This window comes from Macadamia integrifolia, chromosome 6 (assembly GCF_013358625.1).
Source record: "Macadamia integrifolia cultivar HAES 741 chromosome 6, SCU_Mint_v3, whole genome shotgun sequence".
NCBI classification, from domain to species: Eukaryota; Viridiplantae; Streptophyta; class Magnoliopsida; order Proteales; family Proteaceae; genus Macadamia; species Macadamia integrifolia.
Window position 1 is genome coordinate 1,097,923 of NC_056562.1, and position 26,338 is coordinate 1,124,260.

At 37.7% G+C, this 26,338-nt stretch overlaps 1 protein-coding gene across 2 annotated transcripts; it reads left to right on the forward strand.

Annotated features, from left to right (window-relative positions):
• Positions 1 to 3,452: 3,452 nt before the first annotated feature.
• Positions 3,453 to 26,043, forward strand: LOC122081666 (2-oxoglutarate and iron-dependent oxygenase domain-containing protein CP2-like). Of its 2 annotated transcripts, XM_042648856.1 has the most exons (9): positions 3,454 to 3,992; positions 9,908 to 9,955; positions 15,915 to 16,091; positions 16,178 to 16,328; positions 16,456 to 16,542; positions 21,241 to 21,365; positions 22,885 to 23,003; positions 25,535 to 25,646; positions 25,746 to 26,043. In XM_042648856.1, the coding sequence occupies exons 1-9, from the start codon at positions 3,696 to 3,698 to the stop codon at positions 25,779 to 25,781; spliced, it is 1,152 nt and encodes a 383-aa protein (XP_042504790.1). In that variant the 5' UTR covers positions 3,454 to 3,695; the 3' UTR covers positions 25,782 to 26,043. The 2 variants fall into 2 exon arrangements, with proteins under 2 accessions (XP_042504791.1, XP_042504790.1); XM_042648857.1 differs by lacking the exon at positions 9,908 to 9,955 and having other exon boundaries at positions 3,453 to 3,992.
• The last annotated feature ends 295 nt before the right edge of the window (positions 26,044 to 26,338 follow it).

Below are 26,338 nucleotides of genomic sequence, written 5' to 3' on the forward strand. Positions count from 1 at the left end.
AAAAAAAAAAAGTTTAAATAACTACGCAAAGATTAATGGAAACTGTGGTAGAGCGAAACAATTTATCTTATCAAAATTGAAATTTTTGAAAAGAAAAAATCCAAGCACATCTACTGGAAGTTGATAAATGGCACACGGAAACTAGAATCCAAGTGGAAGAAGAGGGGAAGTAGAAACCAAAAACTCAGCATGACATAATTAATAGAGACTCATCAAACTTAAAATCCGTAAAATTCCATCATCCACCAACACAGGAAATCTCATCAAGATGACAAGAAGGAATTCAACAATTGGTACAGAGGAAATCTCATCAAGATGACAAGAAGGAATTCAACAATGGGTACGATTTGCAGATGAAACACAAAAACGACGATACAACGGTAGGAGTATAAAGCATCCATAACAAATTAAGAATAGTGCTGATCGCATGAAATGAAACTCTGCAAAGATAAGGATCAAGGCTAAGGGAAAGAAACTCACGGCGGTCTGAACCAGCTCATTGGTGTAACCTCCGGCTCGGATAGGGAGAGCAACGCGGCGGGGACCAGAGCGAGAAGACGATTCGTGACATTGAGCGAAAGATTTTTGTTGAATCCACTGCGAAGACGAGGAGTTCAGCTGCACCAAACCTGCAGACGCCATGGCGGCTAATGCTGCCAACTAAACAGGTCGACGAAAGGTTTCTCTTTCCTTTCTTATCTCTCTCTCTCTCTCTCTCCGTTCTTTTCACCGAGTCTATTTATAAGTAGGTAGTTGGCTAGTTTGCATTAATATGGAAGGACGCCAAACGCAAAAGGGGGAACGTCGTTCTCGTATGGTCCGCCAGGAGTAGATGCCAATCGCAATTGTTGTGAAATTACTAACTAGCCCTTGTGAGATACTTTTTGACTCCCGGAGTCGCACCTTGAGGCTTGACCTGGCATCAAATGAGAATATCCCAAAAAATTGGGAGGTGAAGAGGTAATATCATTTACCAACAGAAAAATAAATAAATAAATAAAAACAAAAGCAAAATCGAGGTGTTTATATTTTTCACACAATTGAATAGTTTGGAGTCTTTGGATACGTCATGTCATAAGAGAATTAGCCTCTAGTGAGTATCGATCAGCTACTCGAGAATGATTCTTGTATATTCACACTTGAGTTTCACTTAATCTCTTTTCTTTTAATTAGTTTTTATTTTTAGTATAGTTTAAGTATGAATCAAACATCATACGATAATCATTCTCATATAATGGACCATATCCGAACTTTAAATTAAATTGAACCAAAATTTATTAATCAAACTTGAGATTATACAAATGGAACATAAAACCCAAACTCAAACTGATATTAAATAGATAAACAACAACAAATTTAGTCTTATGACTTATCTCAATTCAATGGGATCAGCTCTAGATTTGGGCAAAAAACAAAAAAGAATAATGAAAGTAAAAGAATAAATAAAACCTATAACCACTAAGTCAATAAATTCTCAACTGAATAGGGTCTAACTATAAAGATCATTGTCCTCTGATCGGTTATACTTGGGAAAAAGATTTAGAATATGCATATCATTACTTACTACTTTTATGGTCATTTTAAGCGTTGACTTTGCCCTTTGCTATTGTCATTTAATTTGAGTCAGATCAATACTCCCTACTAGTGTATTTGCAGGCCTCTATTGTTGGACATGGTCATACCACATTAAAATATTTTATTGGAGTTTGCTTGTCATTGATCGAGGTAAATCCTAAATCAATTTTAATATGTTCATTTTTTACTTCGTCTTTCATAGTTTTGCCGCATATCCATCTTTTATATTTGTTGTTAATTTGTGTTGTTTTGTGATTGTGGCTGATGTCTCTGTCATGCACACATATATAGATGGGAATTCTTTGATGCTCAATCAGTATTTCTTGCAACAGTAATAAAGAATGATGCAGAGAGAGCATTAGATTACGAAAGAGTGAAGTAAGGGTGTTAATCAGTTTGGTTTCGGTTTAAATGGTGCAGATTAGTTTAATTCATATTTATTTGACTAAAACCATAACCGCACCATTTACTAAACGGTTCAACTTTATGAAACTGTGACCATTTAGTAAACGGTTTTGGTTTCCACGGTTTATAAACGATGTCGATTTCACAGTTTTAAATGGTTTTCGATTTATTTCATATGGTTTGCAAAATGATTCACAATCGATTTGTTAAAATTTGAATATCATAAGCTTATCAAAAAGTAATTGGCAACCACAAATAAGAGATTATATATTGACGATAGTATGTCTTAATTTGATAATTTAGTGCTCTTTATTTGCATGGTCATTCTCAAATATATAGAACTAATATCGTACAACATTTAAATCCAGCATTCTACAACATAAAATATTAAAATGACAGGTGGTTCAGCCAAAACACCCCATATGTGATAACATAATAACATATATGGATTACAAGTTCATGATCTAAAACCTAAACTTGAATTGAATTGTAATAAATCATACAAAAGCATGATGTACACTTAATTTAATTGTTAATTGTTATACGGATTATTGCACCTACTTTATTTAATTGTTATACGGATTAATCAGATTGATTTAAACGGTTTAAACAGTTCAGTTTAAACAGCTTCAATTCGGTTTGAAATCAATGAGTTTCACGGTTAAAACAGATCTGACCCGTTTAGCTAATCGGCCTGAAACTTAAAATCATAATCACACCATTTACTAAACGATTTTACGATTTTGATGTAAATAGATCGATTCAATTTCAATAAATGATTTCGATTATAAATTCACATCGTTAGAGTTAAGTGATTGATCATATCGGGAGAGGTTGTGTTCAGAGCAGTGTTAGCAATTCGGCCGAATAATTCGCGAATAATTCGGTCGAACAGAATTTTTTCGAACTTTATCAAAAATTCGGACCGAATCCGAATTAAAAATAAAATTATTTAAAATTCGCGATTTTTTCAAAAGTTAATATAAATCGCGAATAATTCGGACCGAATCCGAATTAAACCGAATTATTTGGTCCATTTAAACATTATTAAAAAAAAACAAAAAATAAAAAAATAAAAAAATAAAAAACAATTAAAAAAAAAAAAAACCCAATAAGCTTTTTTGACTGAATCCTTAAATTAATCAATCGAATTATTTCGAATAATTCTCTGCCCGAATAATTCCCGAATCCGAATTTACTAACTATGGTTAAGAATATGAGTTTGTCACGAAAGGAAGGCGAGATCTTAGGGATTTTCTAACACTAGGTCATCTTGATCGTCGACAATTGTTTTCATGCCACGTGTATTGAAAGGCTACTTTTAGATATATTAATTTTGGTTTTGGATTCACTCATTTCTTGTATCGGAACCGGTGGAACTCAATCAAATCGAACCGAATGATTGATGCCAATGTATCGGTTGAAATTTAACATGTCATAGGAGGATCTATTTGTCCACCAAATTTCGGCTTCAGAATCTCGGTGGTTCGTGGCAGATATTCCTCGACGGAAAACCGAGAGTCCCAAACCCTAAAAACGGAGCAGAAGGGAAACCTCTTATCTCCCTGAGCTGAATTTCTCAAGTACACCCTAACATTGAACCAGAATTCAGAAGGCGAATGTTTCCTGGCATGTTTTCCTAAAATGCTCTGCATATCCGCCATTGGCATCAGTTAGCTCGGTCTGGTGCGGTCTCCCGCTGCTAACTACCAATTATGTCCTGCGATCGCTCCATGGACCGAAGAGAGGAGTCTCAGGCTGGCAACGGCAATGGCAACGGGGTTGTCGCCTCGAGTCGCCCTCTGTTGGCTAGCCAGAGGCTTCGGTTGAGTCCAAACACCGAACACGTGCCGGAGAACTACGATGATCTACAATTGGAGTTCGTTCCTTCTGTTTTCAGTTCTCTCGAGAGATACCTACCTCCGAGCATGTTGAGTATTTCGCGAGACGCGAAGGTCCAGTACATGCGAGAAATATTGGCGCGGTATTCGTCCGAGGGGGAGCGGACTAGAGTAAGGCTTTGAGATTCCTTATTTTCTTGTTTGATAAGGCTTATTTTTTCTGCATCTGTTCCTTGAATAATTATTTTTCTGATTTTTTCTTCTTCGGATTCTTCATGTAATACTTTTGAACGAATGGCTTTGGAAGTTCTTTGGCTGTTCTTTCCTCTGTTTTTTTTTATTTTTTTTGCAATTGGTAAAGGCGTTCATGGTAGTGGAAAAACTTCCCTTAAGATGCCCCTGCTTATTACCAGTGCTTTGTGCTGAAAGTGAGGGTGCAAGTAAATTTAACGAGGTATTGCTGATATAGAGGATGATGTTTCATAGATGATTAAAGTGGAATGGAGGAAGAAGAGAGGTTTGTCCGAGGTGGTGTGCGATCAACTTATTATTTTAAAGCTTAAAAGGAAAGTTCTATAAGACAGTAGTTACACCAGGTATGATGTATGTGACAGAACGCTTGGCAGTTAATAAGTGTCATGTCTATAAGCTATACGTAATGGAGATGAGAATGTTGAGATGGATGTGCGGCAAAACAAGGAAGGATAAGGTGAGGAATGATCATATTGGGGCTGATTTGGGAATTTTCCTGATCCATGATAAGCTATAAGAAAGCTGTTTCAGATGGTATGACCATGTTCAATGGAGGCTTAGGGATGCGCCAGTAAGGGTGAGTGATCTGATTCAGATTGAATGATCTAAAAGAACTAGGGGTAGACAAAAAGTGGCCATAGGAGAAGTAGTGAGGAAAGACGTGTATAGTCTAGGTCTTGTCCGAAGTATGACCTTGAATAGATCCAATTGGAGGGCTAGAATTCATGTAGCCTGAGCTAAATGTAACTTGTCTTGCTCTTCTCGCTAAAAAAATGCCCAACTAGGATATTTTTTTTTTACTTAAGTCAAAATATTACTATGGGTTGGTTCATTGAGTATTTTATTGAATTTTTGTTTTATTAAAAAAAAAAATATGTTTAAGATTTTTATTTTTTATTTTTTACGAAGGTAAGAAAAAAAATGAAATAATGACAAATGCTCAAAATAAAATCTATTGAATCTTTTATAAAGAGTAGGGGTCATCAAGTTTGGCCAAAGAAAGAGCCTTATGGGTTGGGACATGGATAGAGATTATTACTTTAGTCGATCAATAGTCAGTGGTATGGGGCCAAGTCTCCTTCTTTCCTCCCTTTCCCATTTATGAAAATAGTAATAGGTGACCCCTTTCTCTTGGATATCCTTCATTATGTTGGTTAAAGAATTTAGTTCTATTTCATAAAGATGGCGGGGGTGGATACCGGGATCCATTAGTTCGGTTTCCAACTCCTCCCTTTGGGAGTTTAGAAAAGGGAGAATTGCACCAATGAGACTGTGGCCCCCCTTCATTGGGGGCCTCTACTTGGTGGGTCACTTTGCTCCACTTCCTTGAACTGGCTAAAGCTGCACCAAGCAACCTTCATTTGAAAACTAAAGGTGTGAAGCGACAAACAGAAGCTTTACTTGCTGTTGGTCTAAAGGCTAGTCTACAAGTCCAAAAAGGCTAGGAACAGATAGGGTGGGGTGTTCTCCTGTTGGGCGTGAATTCAGCAAGCAATGACAACACTCTACTTCGCCCAAATGCGTTAACGCGTGTGCTGTAGTTTTTCAATTTGTTTAGGCGTACTAGCCGTTGCTTGGTTTTGGTGCGTGCCTTACTCAATTAGGGGCTTACGGAGTTGTATTTTTCTTTTGCTGACTTTGATCAGATATATGTAGTCGACCCCATTTAGTTGGGATAAGGCTGAGTAGTTGTTGTTGGTTAGGTTACCTTAGTTCTCGCTCACTGTAACTGTTATTGAGATCAGAGATTTGGAATTGTTTTACTTTTATGGTTTGCTTGCTTTCCGCCTTCTTTAGTTTGTTGGTTCATCCTTCCCGATGGTATTAATTACAATTTTAACTTCATAATCTTTTTCACCCTAATGGAAGGGTCTTAGATCCCGTCTAAAAGCAAATAAAACATCTATTCATTTTGATTTACAAATTTGTAAAGGTTGCTCTCTCTCTCTCTCTCTCTCTCTCTCTCTCTCTCTCTCTCTCAATAAGAGGCATTCCAATTATATTTGTCTGATTATGGAATCCTCCATCAAACAAGCTGTGTTGATGCTCTTGCTCAGAACGGAGTGGCTAAATGCGAGAATCACCATATGATGTGGCTAAGTATCTCATGCTTGAAATGAATGTCCCTCAATATTGGAGTGAAGTGTTTTTTTTTTTTGCTTACCTCATTAATCGGATGCCTTCTCGTGTGTCGGCATCCTACTGCTCTATTGAAGTTCTTCTGGGTTCCTCTTCGTTTGTTGTGTTGCCCAAGGTTTTTGGATGTGTAGTTTTTGCCCGTAATCATCATCTTCATGGGAAGATTGATCCTCGGGGGCTTTGCTATATTTTTCTTGGCTATATTTCCACTTAGAAGGGGTATAAATGTTACCATCCTCCTTCCCGGTGGATGTTTGTAACTATGGATGTTGTCTTCCATGAGTCTGAAGCATATTATCCATCTACAACACCTCTTCAAGGGGAGCCTACTCTAAGGGAAGATATGTATTTGATTGCTCCATTGGATGATATTGAGTTTGAGGAGGGTGTGACAAATCAGGAATACGAGCAGGTTTCAGTCTAGGGGGAGCCCACCTAATCCTTTAAATGTGGTTGTTGTAGAAACGCAACCCTATAAGCGATGCAAAAGGTAATGGAAAAACAAGAATAAACAATGCACATAGGTTTTCGAGGTTTGGCAAGATTGCCTACTTCCTTGGTGAGGTGAGATTTTGCTTCACTGTCAATGGAGAATAAGGTTACAGCGCTCGCCTTCACACCTTTCATAATTGCTTATAAAGAAAGTTATCTTGTTACAAATATATAGCGAAAAACCCTGATGTGGAAAGTACAAAACTGCCCTCAAATAAAAAACTTGAGCAGGGTGCTGCACCCCCCTACACCCCCACTATTCAGGGGGGCCTGCACCAGTACTCCCTGGGTTAAACTGCAACGGAATACAAGACATCGTACACTAACAGTTGCTCATACTTGGCATAAGCAAGTTGATATTACCACCATTGTGCCCAACCAGTCGCCTCCATTGAATCTAAGTCTACTAAGTGGCCTTACTCCATCTAGTGAGTCTCCTCCTCCTCCTCCTAGTGACCCTTGTCTTGACTTACCAATTGCTATTTGTAAACCCTGTAGGACTTGTGCTCAACATCCCATCTCTAATATAGTTTTATATGGCAGTCTTTCTTCCTCCTTCCATACTTTCATTTTCCCTTTGTCATCTATTGCCATTCCTCATTACTAGCAGGAAGCTCTGGCTAATTCAAGGTGGAAAGAGGTGACAGATGAAGTGACGAGGGCCTTTGGGAAGAATGACATGTGGGACTTGATGATTCTCCCTTCTAAAAAGATACCTGTGGGCTATAAGTGGGTATTCACAGTCAAACAAAAGGCAGATAGAATGGTGGACAGATGTAAAGCAAGGCTAGTTGGTAGAGGGTTCACTCAAACATATGGGATTAATTATTAGCGAACCTTTGCTCCAGTTGCCAAAATGAATAGTGTCAGTGTTATCCTCTTATGCGCTATTAACTTGGGTTGGGAGCTGCAACAACTTGATGTCAAGAATGCTTTCCTCCATGGAGAGCTTGAAAAGGGGGTATATATAAATATTTTTCGTGGATTTGCTTCTCAAAATACCCAAGGCAAGGTGTGCAAGTTGAAATCGGCCGTGTATGGTCTATAATAGTCTCCCCGAGCATGGTTTGGATGTTTCCACAGAGCCATGGTGTCCATTGCCTATATATAGAGTAATGCTGATCATATTTTGTTCATCTAGAATACAAGTGAGCATATTACAGTTCTCGTTGTCTATGTAGGTGATATTGTAATCACTGGGAGTGATATTGATGAGATAGCTCAATTGAAGACATATTTGGGGACAAAATTTGAAATTAAAAACTTGGGTAAGTTGTAATACTTCCTTGGCATTGAAGTGGCTCATTCAGCTCAACGTATCTACCTCTCTCAACGGAAGTATACACTTGATCTCCTACCAGGCATAAGAAAGCTAGGGTGTATACCAGTTAACACGACAACACCCTCTTGAGCCTAACTCTCATCTCAAGTACAAGGATGGTGAACCAGTTGACAAGGGCAGTTATCAGAGGTTAGTTGGATGACTGATATACCACTCTCACACTTGACCAGACATAACTTTCGCTGTGAGTTTGGTTAGCCAAATACGTGTGATCCTCACTCTCGACCCATTTAGAGGTGGCATATCGGATTTTGAGGTACTTGAAATCTACTCTTGACAAAGGGGGTTCTTTTCATTTACGTATTGAGGATTTTACTGATGCTTACTTGGCTGGTTGCTCAGATATTAGAAGATATACCTCCGGGTACTACACTTGTGTTGGAGGCAACCTTGATACTTGGTTGAGCAAGAAACAAGTTATAGTTGCAGGGTCCAGTGTGGAAGTGGAGTTTCAGGCTTTGGCCCATGGTTTTTGTGAACTCCTTTGGCTCCAGGTTCTCCATTAGGATCTACTTGTTCCAATTGAGCTTCCTATGTGTCTATATTGTGACAATAAATCAGAGATCAACATTGCTCATAATCTGGTGCAACACAATCGAACGAAGCATGTAGAGATTGATCGTCACTTAATCAAGGAGATGATGGAATAAGGAGTTATTGTTTTCCATTTGTCCAACCCGGTGTCTAGTTAGCTGATGTGCTCACTAAGGGGCTTGGTAGTGAAAATTTTCATCTAATTGTTCAAGTTGGGTATGTTTGATATCTATGCACCAACTTGAGGGGGCAGTGTTGTAGTATGGGTTCAAGTAGTATTTTAGTCATGAAGGGTATTTTATTCTTTTTACCTATTCTAGAATGTTCTCTCTATTATTATAAATAAAGAGGGGCTGCTGTATTGACACACAAATGTGTTTATGCTACTGTTTTTGATAGATGGTGTTGTAATAATGGGTTTTAGGGAAAGTGTCAGATTCCAAACTGGTCGTTAAGTCCCTAAGGGGTTTAATGATCATCGTAATATTCTTGAACTTTCTCTCTGTTATTAAAATAAAGAGGGCTGGTGTCATATTAGACACAGGTTATTACCCATCCAACAAATGTTAATTTATTGGAGAGAAGAACACCAACACTAGAGACAAAGAATATGTCCAAATGGATGTACAAGAAAAAAAGTTGACCTCTGGAAATATGTATTGACCTTGTCTCCCTGTTTGGCAAGCTCGTCTATTTTTAGCTGATCTTTGATCCATTTGAACGACATGTTTATTGGGCGAGCTGACAAGCGGATCTCTTTGATGAGGCAATAAATATTAGCCTGCAAAACATTATGGTCACTCTCAATTTTCCTTGTTAGATGCATTTAATATGCTCAAACGGTATTATCATTACTAAATTCTAAAATTATTCTCTCAATGACTGCATGTGGTTTGATGTAGGATATTCTCCTTAGAATCCCTTGGGTGTTTGGAAATGGAGATTTCCAGGTTTAATCAATCAGTGTTTGTATTTCCCAAAAGTTACAAATTTGCTGGTGGCTATTGTTTCAACCTTTTGAGTTTATCTTGGTTTGGTAGTTTTGTTTTTCTGTGGATGGAGGTACGCATTTGGGTCCTGGCTAAAAACATTACAGTGGAATTTTTCTTTTTGCTTAAATATCTGTTTCTAAAAGTCACAACTTATTATTCTTGTATTGTGTGTATCTATTGTTTGATTTTTGTGCAACCACTCCCATTTGTTCCTGAAAAAAGGAAAATAGAAAAAAAATAAAGAGGCTCTCAGAATATTAGATATATTTTCTCTAGAAGAAGTCAAAATAAATCCTGGGCAGATATGTGACATTCTTTGCCATTTCTCATGTCAGGTTCAGAAGCATAGAGAATACCGACAGAAGATAATATCACATTATCAGGTGTGTTTTGTAGGAACCTTTCACTGAACTGTGTTAGTTTATTACTAGTGGATGGTCCTATTATGTGGATTGTAATGTTCTTTTTCGTTCCCCAACCCCAACCCCACCCCCCAATAAAAAAAAAATTATAATGTTCTTCTTTCTCCACCCCACCCCACCCCCCCGGCCCCCGGCCCCCGGCCTTCGGCCCCCGACTGGCAACAATAGGAATGTTAATTAATTTTCTGCGCGGAGGAAGTTGTATTGTAGCCTTGTAGGTGGTCAAACAATAAAGATATATATGGATATAATTGAAAACAGTCCAGCCAACTAAAGATTTATGTTACCAAGCCATAAATCTGAATATTGGTTTGGGAAATTGGGGCAAAATTTGGTATGTGAACTTCAACTAAATCTCAGATTGAAGGACCACCAAAGGAAAACTCTAAAAAAGAAGAAAGAAAGAAACTCTCAAAATAAGATAGATACTGGATCTTAGTGCTTCGATACTGTTAAATGGGTGCAATATTGTGTACCATGGGGGGTACATCATTTGTGCTCCATGATAGAGGGTTTCTTGCTATCGTGGCTGGTTGGTGTAAGTTCCCTTTAGTCAGTAGTTTCCTAATTGGTTTGGTTTTTCATCTCTTATTTAGAGTTGCATTCTGGTTATACTTCCTGGTTAGTTGTTCTTGACTTCTTTCCTTGTCTGAGAAGGAATTTGTCTTGTAATCACCTAATATATATATTGGACGATGGGGACTGCTGTGAATAACAATTGCTCTATTCTCAGCAGTCTCTTCTTTCTCATCTTTGTTTTACTGTTTTTATATTCTGGATATCGTTTCATGGTATCAGAGCATTAAAATCAGTGAAACACCTGCTCGATTTTTATTTTGAGTGTCCCATCGGACTAAATGATGCAGATTTGGGTTCCAAAACCGGAGTCGGATTGCCTATGAGCCCATTCAATTAAGCAAAACCCAAATCTAAGGTCTAATGGCAATTTGGTAAAGACCAGCCCCTGTTGAAAGAGAGAACTCCTTGTTTTAAGGGCTGCTGTCTCTGTGAATCTGGGAGAAGGGTTGGAACGCCAAGCTATATCGAGGGCTGTCATTAATCGACCCAATAATGCGTAACCAGGGAGATCCCTCTTCTGCAACCTTAACCTGGCGGAACGGGAAGGTCCAGATCTGATTTTGTCTTCGATTCTCACTGTAGGAATATCAACTGGAGCCAAGACTATGGAGTGTCAGTCTCCCTCTGGTGGAGAATCACCACACAAGATCTCAAGAGGAAAGGAAGATATCAAAGAAGATCAAACCACTCTTCTCAAGCTGTACTGTTGCTAGTCGTAGGAACCAAACCAAAAGAAGAAGAAGAAGAAGAAAGTTGTAACAGATCGATGGGGATGGGAGAAGAATATAGAAGAGAAAGAGAGAGAAGAGAATCGATTCAGGGAGGAAGGAAGAAAGAAGAAGAAGGTCAAAGGAGGGAGGGATATGCAAGCCTCTCGGCAGCCATGGTTTTAAGCCAAAAGCTTAAATCAAATTTCGATTCTTCAAAAATCTGTGATCTTCATTGTGTTACATGGATATATAAAGGAAAATCACAGCAAAACATTGGAAAGTGATTAAAATGGAAACTGATCTAAATTAGCAATTGAAATAAAAATTTGAATCTCCCAACTAACTTGACCACACCCTACACTAACAAATAAGGAAACAAATCAAAGTACTAAATTAATCCCAATTCTTCCCATGCCCAACTGCATCATTAAAGTTCTCTGGTCACAGCACCTATGCTGCCTATCTATATGATTCTATCCTAGTTAATGGTAGCACGGAAGTAAACTAGGGCAGACTGCTTCTTCTTCTATACTGCATACATGAAGATATTGGAGCGCTACAGTTAGAATTGATCTCAATTGTGCCTGTGGCTTCAATTGCTGGGAAATCTCTTCACAAATCTGAGATATAAAATTACTTTTTATTCAACCATTCGATGTGGCTAATCTTTTGAGGCAAGTTTGATTATCCAGATTTGGGCCCATCCTACTGTTTTGATTTTGAATAATTTTTATTCTCCATACTGCTTGCGGATACTCTTTTTTGAGTCTATTTCCTGCTACTTGCTACTGCAATTATTGGTGATCTGGCCAACTGATTGAATTGAGTTTTCGGGACTTTATTCCATTATATTAGTCGCTTGTTCAATCCCTGTTTCAGGTCAATCTGACTTATTATTTATCTGAGATGAGAGATCACCCAAATCTGGGTCCTTATTTGTCTGTTCTGGAATATATCTACCGCTGTTTACTGGTCTGGTCATACTTCACTGCTGCCGTTTCTTGGTTGTGATTCTACCTTGATTGGATCATCTGATTGAGTATTATACTACTGTTTAACGACTCTAATTGCATATCCTAAACCACCCAATGACAATGTCCAAGTTCAAATTACAACTATTAAACTCTCTGGAGTTTCTAACTAACTCTTGTGGGCACAACTTGTGCAGGCATACATTCATGCCAGAGGAAAACTCTCATTTTTTTTATGGATAGGTAGGGAGGGGAAGTAGATAACAACCAGAATGGTCCAGAAGGCTCGAACTCGAGACCTGGTGAGCATGGGCTATTTGTGCACCATAGCTCACCAATTGTGCTAGGCAGTTGTTACTTTCTATCCTTCCTATTGTGTCTTTTAGGTCCTTTAGATAAGGAGGATGATTGTAGGAGGGCTTGAGCAGGACAGATCATACTATTTGGATGGAATTAGACCTTCTACCACTGTTGCTACTATTCTAGTGGGTCTTCTCCTTTTCAATGGGATCTTCGTCTTGGGCATCCATCCCTATCCAAGCTTCAATTAATGGTTCCCAGTTGCACATCAGTCTCTCATTTCGAGTGTGAAGCTAGAGAACTTGGAAAACATCATTGTTCGCATCCTTTCCTGTTTGGAGTGTGTATAGAAGTTCATCTTTGTTTTCTTTAGTTCATTATGGCATTTGGGGTCCTTGTTGAGTTTGTAATAGATTAAGGATTTCTTATTTTTTCAGCTTTGTGGATGATAATTTTTACTTAACTTGGGTTTATATGTTAAAGGATTGCTCTCAAATTTTCATTTTGTTCAAAACTTTTTATCAAGAAATAAAAACCCAGTTTAATGTTTCTGTTAAATTGTTTCGTTCTAATAATGCCCTTGAATATATTCAGAGTTGAGATATCTGATTTTTTACTTGGCTAGTGGCATGATTCATTAGATTAGTTGTTCTTACACCCCTCAACAAAATGGGGTGGCGGAATGGAAGAATAGACACTTATAGGAAGTTGCTCGATCCCATTTGATTCATATGCATGTTCACCAAACACTTTTGGTGTGATGCTGTTCTTACTGCCTTTATCTTATCAATCGAATGCCCTCTTCTAATCTGAATTATTAAGTTCCTTTCTCTATTGTGTATCCTGTACCTTGTTAAATTTGCCACTTCTTGTTTTTGTATGTGCTTGTTTTGTTCTTGTTTTGCACCCTCAAATTGATTAAACTGTTTCCCCAGGCAGTCAGTGTATTTCTCTTGGCTACTATAGGATTCAAAAGGGTATAAATGCTATGATCCCGTTACACACAAACAATTTGTCAGTGCTGATGTCACTTTCTTTGAGAGTACACCCTATTATTTGTCTACTTCTTCACTAACTCTCCTACAAATACTGATATTGGTCCTCCTCTTTTGGTTCTTGTGCCGCTTACTCTTACTATTGCTCCACCAGTTACTATTCCTCCTCTTTAGGTATATTAGCATCAGTACTCGGATGAAAATAGTGTCACCATCGCCCACTATTCAATTTGATCCTAGTACTGAGGTCTCTCGTGACTCACTAGTTGCTCTTTAGAAAGGTACTTGCTCCCGTACTCAAAAATCCGTAACTACTTATCCCATTAAAAAATTATGTGTCTAGTTCTCATCTTCCTTCTCCTTTCTATACTTTTGCTCTATGCTTATCTAATAACTCTTTCAGAAACCCATTGTTTCAAAAACCCATCATGAGGCTTTGTCTCATCTTGGGTGGAAACCGGCTTTGGAGACAGACATGGATGCTTTGTTATCTTGAAAGACATGGACATTAGTAGATTTAGCTCTTGGTAAGGATTTTGTGCATTGTCTTTGCCTCTTTGGGTGTACACCATTAAGTATAATTCCAATGGCTCTGTTGAATGTTGAATGTCTTAAGGCACATTTGGTAGGTAAAGGATGCTCAAACATACAATGTGGATTATTTTGAAGCATTCATTCTTATGGACCGGTTGAGTACTTGAATTCGGTTTGTGTGCTCATTTCTATGATTATCAACTTAGACTAAAATCAGTTGGACATAAAAAAAAAAGGCCTTTCTATATGGTGATCTTTAGGAGGAAGTTTATATGGTGCAACCTCCAGATTATGATGCTCAGGGGGAGAATTCTACCAAAGCATGCAAATTTCATAAAGCCATCTAAAGGTTGAAACAGTCATCGAGAGCATAGTTTGACAAGTTCAACTCTATTGTTACTTATTGTGGGTTCTCACAGTGCTATTATGACTATGTATTGGTCATTTGGTTGTCTATGTGGATGATATTATTATGTCCGGAAGTGATGTATCCAGAATTGCGGAAGTGAATCCTGTCTTCATCGACATTTTTAGATGAAAGGCTTGGGTTCTCTCATGTACTTTCTAGGTATTGAGGTCCTACGAAGTAAGAAATGTATAAATGAGGGCAATATATCAGATCTCTCAATATATGACAGGCTGCATCCCAGTGAATAGAGCCTAGTGGAGGGCAAGGATCCATATAGCCTGTCATATATTGAGGAAAGACATGCATACTTGGTTTCCCCCCAAAGCATAACCTCGAATAGAGCTAGGCGGAGGGCAAGGATCAATGTAACGGACGCCATGTAGCTGTGTTTTTACTTGGTTACAGTTATTGTGTAATTTCCTTTTACTTGTCCTTTTTTGTCCTTGTATGGATCCATATAGCCGACCCCAATTAGTTGGGATAAGGCTTTCCGACCCCAATTAGTTGGGATAAGGCTTTGTTATTGTTGTTGTTGTTGTTGTATAGGCATTAAGAATGATAATATTCAGGAAGAGGACTGAAGAGTGGGCTGCTTTCAGAATGAATTAAAATTGTTCTACTTGGTATTGAACTTAAATCACATGACTAGAGAATAAGAAACAAGAAAGCTGGTGATTTACTATTAATCATTCGAGGGATCTCTAGGAATAAAGAAGAATTAATTGACCCAGATAAAGAAGCATTTGAGGGATCTCTAGGAATAAAAAACTCTAAACAAGCCTGTATACAATACATGGCCATTACTTCTCCCGCTTTGTTAGCAGTTTAAAAAGTAACTTCAAAATTAATCGATCCACTCCTGTCACCCAACTGGATTCTCTACATTGTAAATCTGAAACACTCGAACCATTTTTCTAAGGCAATGGCTAGGCTTTGTGGCTTAGGTAACCATGTGGTCCAGGCTAGGAGACAAGGATAGGGAAAGTCTCACTAGGTTCTTGCGTGTTTACCTAATTGTTTTCCCAAGCAACAACACGCTTATCTAGGCATATTCTTTGACTACACCCTGGCCTAGTTAACAAAATCTGATCCATCTACACCACCCCACCCCCCCCCAAAAAAAAAAAAAGGAAGAAGAAATAACTGATCCGTCTACTTCTCCTGCCTTTTTGTATGCTCTACAGATCTGTTCTGTTGTTTCATATCTTTGTAAGTCGTAATGCTTAAATGGTTTAGCTAAAGTAGATGGGATTTGGTCTTGTTGAACTGAGTGCAATATCCTGATAATGCACATTATCTTTTTGGAGAAAAACCATACTTTTCTTTGTTTTCCAAGTTGCCTTTGAGATATTGACAAGGCAGCCTGTGGAAGTTGTGTACTTATTTTTATTTTATTTTGTTTCTTTCCTTTTTTCTTTGCAGCCTTTACATAGAGACCTGTACACTTTAAACCCAGGAAACTTCTTTGCCCCGTCATTTATCAAAGCTGTCAGTGTGAACACGGAGGAGAGCTTTAGAAGTATAATATCAGAACCCTCGCCAGGTGTTTATACCTTTGATATGCTTCAGCCAAGCTTTTGTAAATTGTTGTTATCTGAGGTATATGAGCTATCTTTATATTGGTTCCTTGACATGGTATCTGTTCTTCATTTAAGCTCTTTTAATGAGGCTTTCTGATTCCATAGGTGGAAAATTTTGAAAAGTGGGTTCGTGAATCCAAATGTAGAATTATGCGTCCGAACACCATGAATAAATATGGTGCTGTTCTTGATGATTTTGGCCTGGAAACAATGCTTGATAAGCTCATGGACGACTTCATTCGCCCTATATCTAAAGGTGATATATTTTGCTCAAAGCGAGCTTCTCAGTTCAATATATTTAACACAAGATAAATTTGTTGACAGCTGTTGGTGAAGCGTAGCCTCGTTTCACTTATGTTTGTCTCCCTCTTTTGGTCGTGCAGTGTTCTTTCCTGAAGTTGGTGGATCCACTCTTGATTCTCATCATGGATTTATTGTTGAATATGGGAAAGATAGGGATGTTGACCTGGGTAAGTGCCTACTTAGATCTTAATAAAAAGGGTTTTTTTTTTTATTTATTTTTTTTTATTTTTTATTTATTTTTATAATATGTGGTTTGGGGGTCGGGGATGTTACTGTAACCTGTAACCTGGCATAAGTCCCTTTTTTGAAAGGTTCCAAATTTTTCCATGAAGGATGATTTTTCCCCCTGCGAAATCAAAATATTTTGTTGAATTTCGTGAAATCTGGGGAAATGCTGAGGAATCTCCATATTTTTCTGGGGAATTTTGAGGGACTTTTATTATGCTTTAGTTCACATCTAGAAATGATTAGATTTAAAAGAAAACTATCTAAGGTGGTTTCATCGTTTTGAAACCCAAGTAGGCAGTTTGTTGCGTAGGTTTTGACTGCTATAGAAGTGAAATTCAATGTATTAAGCTTTAAAAACTCATAAAACCCAAATTTACAGATTAGTGATTACATTGTTATATTCTATTCTGGGTTCGATGCTCCCCCCTATAATTGTATTTAATTATTTATTCAATAAAAATAGAAAAGAGATCATTTTGTGAGTGAAAAGAATAATAGTGACTGGCTGATGTTGTAACATAATATAATGTATTTTATAACATAAATATGTCAATACCTATTTTGGGAAAATCTGTTTGTAACTAAGGTGGTTAAAATTGATTGTTTTAACCACTTTTTTTTTGCCCCAAGGTTCAAGATCTTGTTTTATAATCTTGCTGAGATCTTGGTGAGTTGGTGTATTTATTTATTTGGTTTCGAATGGCTGTTTCGGTGGTCAAACAGCCATATTATGATCTGAAACTTGGTATGAAGCTTGTTTTTAGTTAAATATATTAGAACTTATGGTTGCAAAAAAAATAAAAAATAAAAAAAAAAAGAAAAAAAAAGAAAAAAAGAAAAAAAGAAAAAAAAGAAAAAAAGAAAAAAAGAAAAAAAGAAAAAAAGAAAAAAAAAGAAAAAAAAGGTGGTGTTTTAATAAATTGTTTTACTAATACAAGATAGAGTATGGTAGTAAAACAAGTAAATAATGCATCCATGCCTTGATCAATCATAGTATTAATTAATTAGCTCATAACTTATGACATAGTGACATAACAATAGAAAAAAGTAGAGTTCACAAAGACATGTAAGTATGCTACTCGCAAGTCCCAAGTCCCAAACAAATGAATAATGCAACATGTCTTATCTATCGAAATGAACTATGACGTCTTGGTTGGAGTCCACTCATGGAGTCATGGTCTGATGGAGCCGACATGTGTTTTCCTATGACTGCAAAACAAATGCATGCCCCGTCATATACATACTGAAGGTTACCTATCCTAAGGTATGTGTCATCGTAATATAAAGAAGAACCCGCCACTGAGCCACCGTGTCTTGAAGCATTTGGCAGCATTTATTGCTTGGTTGGGTAGGAGAATAAGCTGTCCACAAATTCTTGTGGCCCCCCTAATGTAAATCTAGAATCACAAGTGATCATAATCCCAGGCAGGATCTGAAATTCTAGCTGAATGGAGAAGATGTCCTCCAGTAAGCGTGGTTCTAACTCTCAAACACTGTCTCACAGCAAACAAATAAAAGAAAAATAAAAAAAGAAAGAGAATTTGATGGAGGGTTGAGAAGGGGGAAGAAGAACTAGTGAATAGGCATCTCACCTAACTGCATCCTACAGCACAACAGCATAAGCCATCTTTTTTTTTTTTTTTCCGTTAATAAGTTCGTGATCAATGTTGTAGCCCCTTACAAACTTATATAAAAGACTCAAAACTGACTCAAACACTAAAAAGGGAAGGCATAACCCAATCCTTAACTAATTGAAAAACCTAAATTGACTAGTAAACTGAAATAACAAAGGAAATAGACTCAAAACAAGAGTTTAACTAAACTAATGAATTAAATCCCGTTTTCCTACTTTCTACCCATATTTTAGGCCCATTAAAGTGGCCTATTACAAAAAAAAAACCCCATTAAGTGACTTATCTACATCACCCCCAACCCACAATTTTTTTGTGTAAATAGTTGCATTGTGTTTTTCTCGTCACCATCAATCGACTCTCTGTGCTTTCATGCAATCTCTCCATTGTCACGTCTCCTATCATGTCTTCTGCCTCCTCTCCCTCTTCTCTTGCCCTCCTCATCGCCTCCTTTGTCTGGCATAAAATTTCATCCTAATACTGATGCATAAAGAAATAAGTCATTATTAACTTGGGCACATCATATGAGACCACTAAGGCTCTCATTGGTTTATTTTTTATTTTTAGTCATAAAAACGTTTTGGTTGCATTTGGTATCATTTATAGAGCTTGTTTTATTTAAAAAAATTGAAGGAGAAAACTCAAAACCCACAAATCTGTCCAATCCATTTTTGTGTTTTGACCATTTATGTGGAGACTTTAATGAGCACATGCTCATAAGTCTCAAAATCGAAGGGTAGGACTTAATTTCCTCTTTTAATTAGAAAGACATGTACCGACCTTCCTCCTTCGCCTCCTCCTCCTTCCAACCCCATCTGCCACTTCCCCTTCTTATTTTTGACCTAGCAGTGCAGGATTAGAAGATATAGGGATAGGGTGATGCAGCTGCACGATCGACTTAGAAAAAAAATCTTTTGATTTGATTTTATTTTGTTTTAGAAATAATTTCCTATGAAATTAGCTAGTTTCTAATTTTAGAATAGTTTCCATTTTCAAGTAGTTTCTATTAATTGTTTGATTTTTTTTCTTTATATTAGTCATGTAATGGATGAACTCAGTGGTTAGACTTGATGAATAGAAATTTGGTTGAATTTTTTTGGTTTTGAAACCATGGCTGCCGACCCCTTTTTCTCCCTCTCTGAAACCTTCTAATCTCTTCTTTTCCCTCTCCTATTTTCCTCTTTAGTTCTTCTTCTTCATCTCCCTTACTTTCTTCTTTATTTCCTTTTCTCTTTATTTTTTCAACTGCTGAATACTGTTCATCTTCTCTCTTGGACGGTAACACCAACCACCAAAGGGCAGCTTGTTGAACCCTTGTCTCTTACCGGTTGGCTATGAGATTTGGACCGAAGGTTGCTACCTCCTAGGTGACACAAACCCTAGAAGATCTCCTCCCAAGCTTGGTCCTGCGGGTGAGAAATCAAAATCAGATTCAGATCTGAGTTTTGTCACCGCCAGACCTAGTTGCAAGCTCGAAAATACTTCTGATCTAGACTATCGGAGATTTCTGGTGCTGGATTCATGGTACACTTGCTGTTGCGACCCTTTGATTGAAGTTTCAGCCCAAACCGAGCTCTCTTGATGAAGCTCTATCGATCTGAATCCTCCCGTCTCTTCCGCCCCTGTTTTGGTCCTAGGAAGAAGATGATCTAATCGTGAGTTTATGGTGATTATTCCCTCTTATCTTGATTTCCTATATTACCCTTATATTTGCTTTAATTCTCTCATATCCCTATTCTTATTTTACTTCCTAGTTTATCCCATCAAATAATCATTAATCCCCTTTACGTCCCATCTCCCAAGTAGCCCATTATAATTTCTGTTTATTTACAAGACTGCCACTGCATCTTGGTTATTTAGTTCCCTTTATTTGGGTGGGCCATTAAGCGATCTGATTCCTGTTCTTGGACCTCGGATCCGCATCTTAGGGTTTTCAAAATCCATCAAAATTGTTGAATTGGAGTTTGCTTAGTTTGATGAAGAAAGCTTGTGCTGATTATCTGTTTTGATGTAGTAGGGATCGAGATTATCAAAAAACAAATAAGAAGATCAGATCTGGTCTAATTTACAGAATACAAAGATGTTACAGAGAACAGAGATAGATCCATAGATTTCATTAAAAAGAAAGAAAAATGGTGAAATTATAGAATTTAGCTTGATCGGCACAACAGAGGTGCATTGGAAAGTGATTTGTGGAAGGATTGAAGATTGGAATGGGTTGTATCTGAATCGTCGAATTTTCAAGGGATGAAAGAGATTGATTGAAGTGATAAGGAGATCAGGAGATCTGGAGATCAGGAGAAGGATCGGTTAATTGCTAATATGAGCAGACACGAGCCGGTGAAGCTCGATTATGAGCAAATCGCAGAGTTACGTTAGAGATAATTGACCAATCTTGTTGGAGGTTAGTTGGTCATGTGGATGTGGCTGGTCTGTGCTCTGTAATCTGTATACTTTTGGTCTGCATTGCCATCTTTTGCACGCTTCTCAAGCGGATGGTGTGTGCTAACCCTGCAAGGGATACAGTCATACAGAACAGATCCACTGTGTGATTGCATCTAACATGAGCATGGAAGTCAAGACCTGCAATTTCTTTGGATGATATTATCATCAATACACTTCCCCTCCCCGACCCTGCAGTAGTGGGAGCCTCGTGCACTGGGTTGCTCTTTTTAAATCATCATGAATACAGTTGTCTTCTGTTATTTTTATATGTTTCTGTTCCAGTTCACAGATTGACTATTATTGACATGTAGTTAAGGCTGCTTTCATTTTCTTGGATGGGTTAAGCTTGTGCCTCCTTCGTCTTATTTGATGGCTTGTCGAGACATATAACTATCACTACTGTTCTAAATCTCTTTTTTGTGCTCTACTTCTGCCTTTTCATATTTTTGTTTTTTAATTTTTTTCCATATTTCTTTTTAGTATATTTTACCTTGGAATATCTGAATGCAAACAATCCATAATTTGCTTTCTTTCCAAGTCTCAACAGTTTTGTGTTTGTAGGTTTTCATGTGGATGACTCAGAAGTCACTTTGAATGTGTGCTTGGGTGAGCAGTTTTCTGGTGGAGAATTGTTCTTTCGAGGCATCCGATGTGAGAAACATGTAAATACAGAAACCCAACCGGAGGTATGGTAGTCTTTGAGGTTAATTACTATTTCAGCACATCGGGTTAATTTTCTGGTTTTCTCTCTCTAAGGTGAGGATTTTTTATTTTTTAAATCTATAGTTGCAAAAGATTAGTTCTTCCCACTATTTACCGTCATAACAGTAATGCCAATATGCGGCGGCGCGCATGGTTTAAAGTATCTCTGATACGATACGATAAATATCTTAAATTTAGCCGACTGATATGGCGAGCGATACCGATACTTTATTCCTATACCATCTCAAAGAAACCTGTAATAGATAATGTTTGAGTTGCTTAGTGTCATGCTGCAAACCTTTTCACCTTGATCGCATCCTCAGTTTGGATGGTCAGTTCACCCTCAAACTGTTTTCCCCATTATTTCATGAACTTTCTAATATGCAACTTTTCCTGGGTTTCCAACCTACATAAAATATATGTAGCATGTTGTTGACTCATCCGAGAGAATAATACCCTCTTTTACTTCTGTAAGTCCAGTCAGAAGCCTCTTTAAATCTTGGGGATAGTAGTTAGTAGTTGAGTTGTATTTAGTTTGTTAGTCTCTTTAGATATTTCTTATTGTAATTAGACTTGGGTAGTTATTCCTTTTTATTGTTCTAGCTCACCCGATCTCGGTTTTCATCTCTCTCCACAGTTCTTTTTCTTTTCTTCACCGCTGATATTGAAGCTTCTGTTATCACAAATGTTACTGTTTCAGATAAGTAATACTTAATTGAGGATTTACACGTGTGATAAGTAATTGATAATGTGGAATAGGGGTAAAAAATAAAAAAAATGAACATCTAATTTTTTGTCTCATTTTTTTATGGTTAAGCGAATAATTCCTGTATTAATCTGAATCCGAATTTTATTTTTAAGTTAAGTTTTTTGCCGAATTATTGAATGAACAAAATGACCTTCTGGATATTTTCTGAACCTGAATTTGTCAACTATGGTTGGAACAATCAAACCTCAAGCCTTTCCACCAAAAGCATATTTATTGTTTTGAAACTTCTTTTAGCTGATATTTATAATTGGCTGCCGAGGCTTCTGAAAATTACATGATTATGGACCATCAGTTGCAGCTTGGGATGACTGCATTTTAAAACTCCAACTTGAAAAGGATCAATAGACTTGATAATGAAACTAACTTGAGATATTTTTCCTTTGTCCTGCGTGTTTCTTGTCAAACAATTTTCTTCTGGATATTACTACCTTATTAAAGGAAAAGAGTGAATTAAGTAGTTTCTTGTCAAACATGCTTGTCTTGTTCATTTAGAATAAGGCCCGTGCGGTAGTTAAGACCGGATCTTTTCTTTTTTCTACCATGACAGATGGATCCATTCATATTTTGAATTATTATGATTCCAGTGGTTGTAATTTGTTGAGCCTGTTCCACATGAAGTTCAAACTATCCAGACCTAACTATATGGTGGAATTTCGGTGCATCATTTCTCCTGCTAGATTGTTACTATTAGTGGTTGTGCACTCTTTTGATTGAGGTCTTTGCTTCTTTAATAGGAAATCTTAGACTATTCCCATGTTCCGGGAAAAGCAGTGCTTCATCGTGGTCGCCACCGGCATGGTGCCAGAGCCACAAATTCTGGGCATAGGGTCAACTTACTTCTATGGTGCAGAAGGTATCCCTTCCTCACCCCCCCCCCCCCCCCCAAAAAAAAATCCCAACTTACACTTCTGTTACGTGTTATATGTCCTTGTTAGGTGCTCATGTCCTCTAACACTAGTTAATGTAGGTTATTAGCTTAACTTATTTTTATTTCTCACCTTGATAGTTAGGTCACTTCATTGTAGGGGTGCAACAGGGCCTTAAAACCCTAGCATAACCTTGAGTCCCCTTAACTGGGCCCAAACCCGCCCTGACCTTGACTCAGGGCCGCAAAACTTCAACCTTGACCCTACCCTTCAAGGTTTAGCCCAACCCTTACCCGCCCTTATTTGGCCTTGATTTTTCAGGGTCGGGCCGGGATGACCCTGACCCTGATTCTGATTGACCTTGACATTGGTTTGCCATCAAGGGTTTGGTATACCCTAACCCTAACCCTGCAAAATATGAAATAACTTAAAAATAAAAAATATTCATAATGAAGAGGAGATAAAAAATACAAAGTTACAAATTACTTGTCATGAGAAGAACATCTTAAAGCAAACATTCAAACAATACAAATAGCTCCAACTATTATGGTAAACAAAGAGGAGATCATTCCTAAGAAAGCAAATAATCCAAAAATTTTCAATTATTTGTCATGATAAACAAAGAGATCATCATAATAAGGCATACAATATGAAGATCTCAAAATCCTTGTCATGTTAAACAAAGAGGAGAACATCCTAAGAAAACAAAAAATCCTAAGAACTAAAATTTGTTTAAAAGAAAAGAAAACGATCATTTTCTTTCAGCATCCTTCATTGCATTTCCATTTGCACTCTTCCTCATGAACTGGTCCTTGTAAAATTTAAATATTAGGTGTCATTAACTCAATGTCAAACAATATATAAAATTAGGCTAAATTCAGGTTTAACATCAGGGTCACAACTAGGGTCAACATCAGTGGCAAAAATCAGGGTTGGGCCTGGCCAAAACCAAGGCTAAAAGTCAGGGTAAAAAAATCAGGGCCGGGTTCAGGGCGGGCGGCGGGCCAAAGACATTAACCCATACCCGCCTTGACCTTGACTCAAGGTCAAAAATTTCAGGGTCGGTCGGCCATCAGGGCCAAAAATTTTGGGTTGGTACTTGTTCGGGATCAGGGCAGGCCAAGGGCGGGTTTGGGCCGTCAGGGCCAAACTTGCACCCCTACTTCATTGGGACCTGTTTACAAATTTTCTAGAATGATCTGTGATGTGTCTCATAAAAGCTTCTCCTTTCAAGTTTATGTACTTTGTTACCTGTACACTTGTTCTCATTATTGTTTAAGCTTCCAAGGCTTTTGAACATGGAGAATGGGTGGGATAGTAAGGTATTATATGGCATGTGTTACAAATGCGGCGATTAATGGATGGTGTGACTCTAACAATTGAGGCATTTGTGGGAATTTGATAAGAATTTTGAAGGGGAGACAATGGTTTTAACTTATATGTGATAATCAAATTTGTTAGTTTTTGTGCTCTATTATTGGCATTTCCTGCTAGCTTTAAATAAAAGAAATTGTGAGACACTTAGGACGGAACTCTTCGAGGTTTGTAAGTTCCCAAGGAGGTTTTTCTTGGAGAAAGTTTGGACTCTACTAATGGTCACTCCTAAGGATTGGGGTCAGGGAAATGGAAGACATGAATGATTTTCATTCTATTAATTTGTTAGTTATCTTAAATGATCTTTGCTCCTTATTGCATCAAACCTATATGCCAAAGAGGGAGACTGTCACATGCTTCTCAAAACAACGATGCTGTGCCCATACATTGAGGATGCACTCAGGAGGGTCACAAGGTTGGCAGCATACTTGGTCTACTCTTGCCAAGTTGGGAAGATTTATGCAAGAAAATCCCTTGTGAAGAAAGTTATGAGGGAAAGTTGGAAGGTTGGATGCCAATTCATCCAAATATCAATCTTATTAGTTGCAACCACGTGGCTAGCAAAGATGAGACCATATTCTTGAATTGGAACATGTCAGGCAATACCAACTCTAAAGGAAAGAACCATAATGTCCAGAGGAAAATCTGATGTTATCTTGGTATTGCAGATCTTCACTGGAGAAAGGAGAGAACCCCCTGTAGTGGCAGATCTGGAAGCCATGGCTTTGAACCTTACCTACTCCCCCTCTACATGTCATTGTTTTCAAGTTCCCTAGCATGAGGGTAGTATCTAGATTTAATTTGAGTTGGGTGTGGATTTGAAACCATTCATTTGGATGCATAATATTGAATGAAGATCCAAATTAGCAAAAAATGAAGGATCATTTTTGCAAGCCATTCTGTAAATATATGTAGTATTCGATTTTCAAATGAAAAAAAAAGTTGGGTGTCCTGACCAAATCTGTGGATTTCACCAAAGTATCTAAACATTTCATAGAGGTTCATGTTAAGGTTGGCACTCTATGGTACAAAACTAGAAGTTAGCCTTTTGTTTTTCTATCTTCCTTTTTCTGCTTTCTAATGAATAGAAGAGAATCATCTGTGGGCAGTCCAATGCATAACAATTTTTAACTTCTTTCCACAGTTCGGTCTTCAGAGAGCTAAAGAAGTATCAGAAAGACTTCTCTAGCTGGTGTGGAGAGTGCCATCGTGAGAAGAAAGAGAGGCAACGCCAATCAGTTGCTGCCACTAAACTGGTAAAGTCCATCCGTCACTTAAAAACAGTGATGAAAAACTGTAAAATATGTTTTAGTGGTTTATAGTTGAAAATTTTTTCTGCCGTTGGCCTTGTGCAGGAATTATTTAGGATGGAAGGAGAATCAAGGGTTTGAATATATCCCTCTGTAACATATGCTGGGAGATTGTAAATTAGCACAACTCATCCTTTACCCTGACATTGCACCACTATTTGTAATGTATGGAAGGAATTTTTGTTTCCTTTGTTGCATCCATTGAGGAGATGGCTCTGGCTCTGTAAAGTGGAATTTTATTGAAGTTCCTGTAACGTAGTCCTCCCATCTGTTAGCAGACCTGAAATTCAGGTGATTTTTTTGTAGTGCCAATTTGATTAATGTTTGTTTACATTTTACTAAACTTACTGAAGTATCCTCAGTTGGGTTTCTTTTGGTGTTGAAAGTACATATTTGTGGAAGTCCAAAGGAGGGATCGATACATTCTGCTTTGGGTTATCCTTGATGTAAGTTAAATATTCCTTATTAATTGGATTTGTATAGAAGAACCCTAAATTTATGTGAAGTCTATGCTAGTCAGCTTTTGCTATCTGGCAATCAAAGCTGGAATGCTTGAAACATCTAATGTCTCTGTAGTGGCTTCTCGCAGATTTGCTCGCCATGATATAGGAAGGAGATAGAACCATCGTCTGCATGTA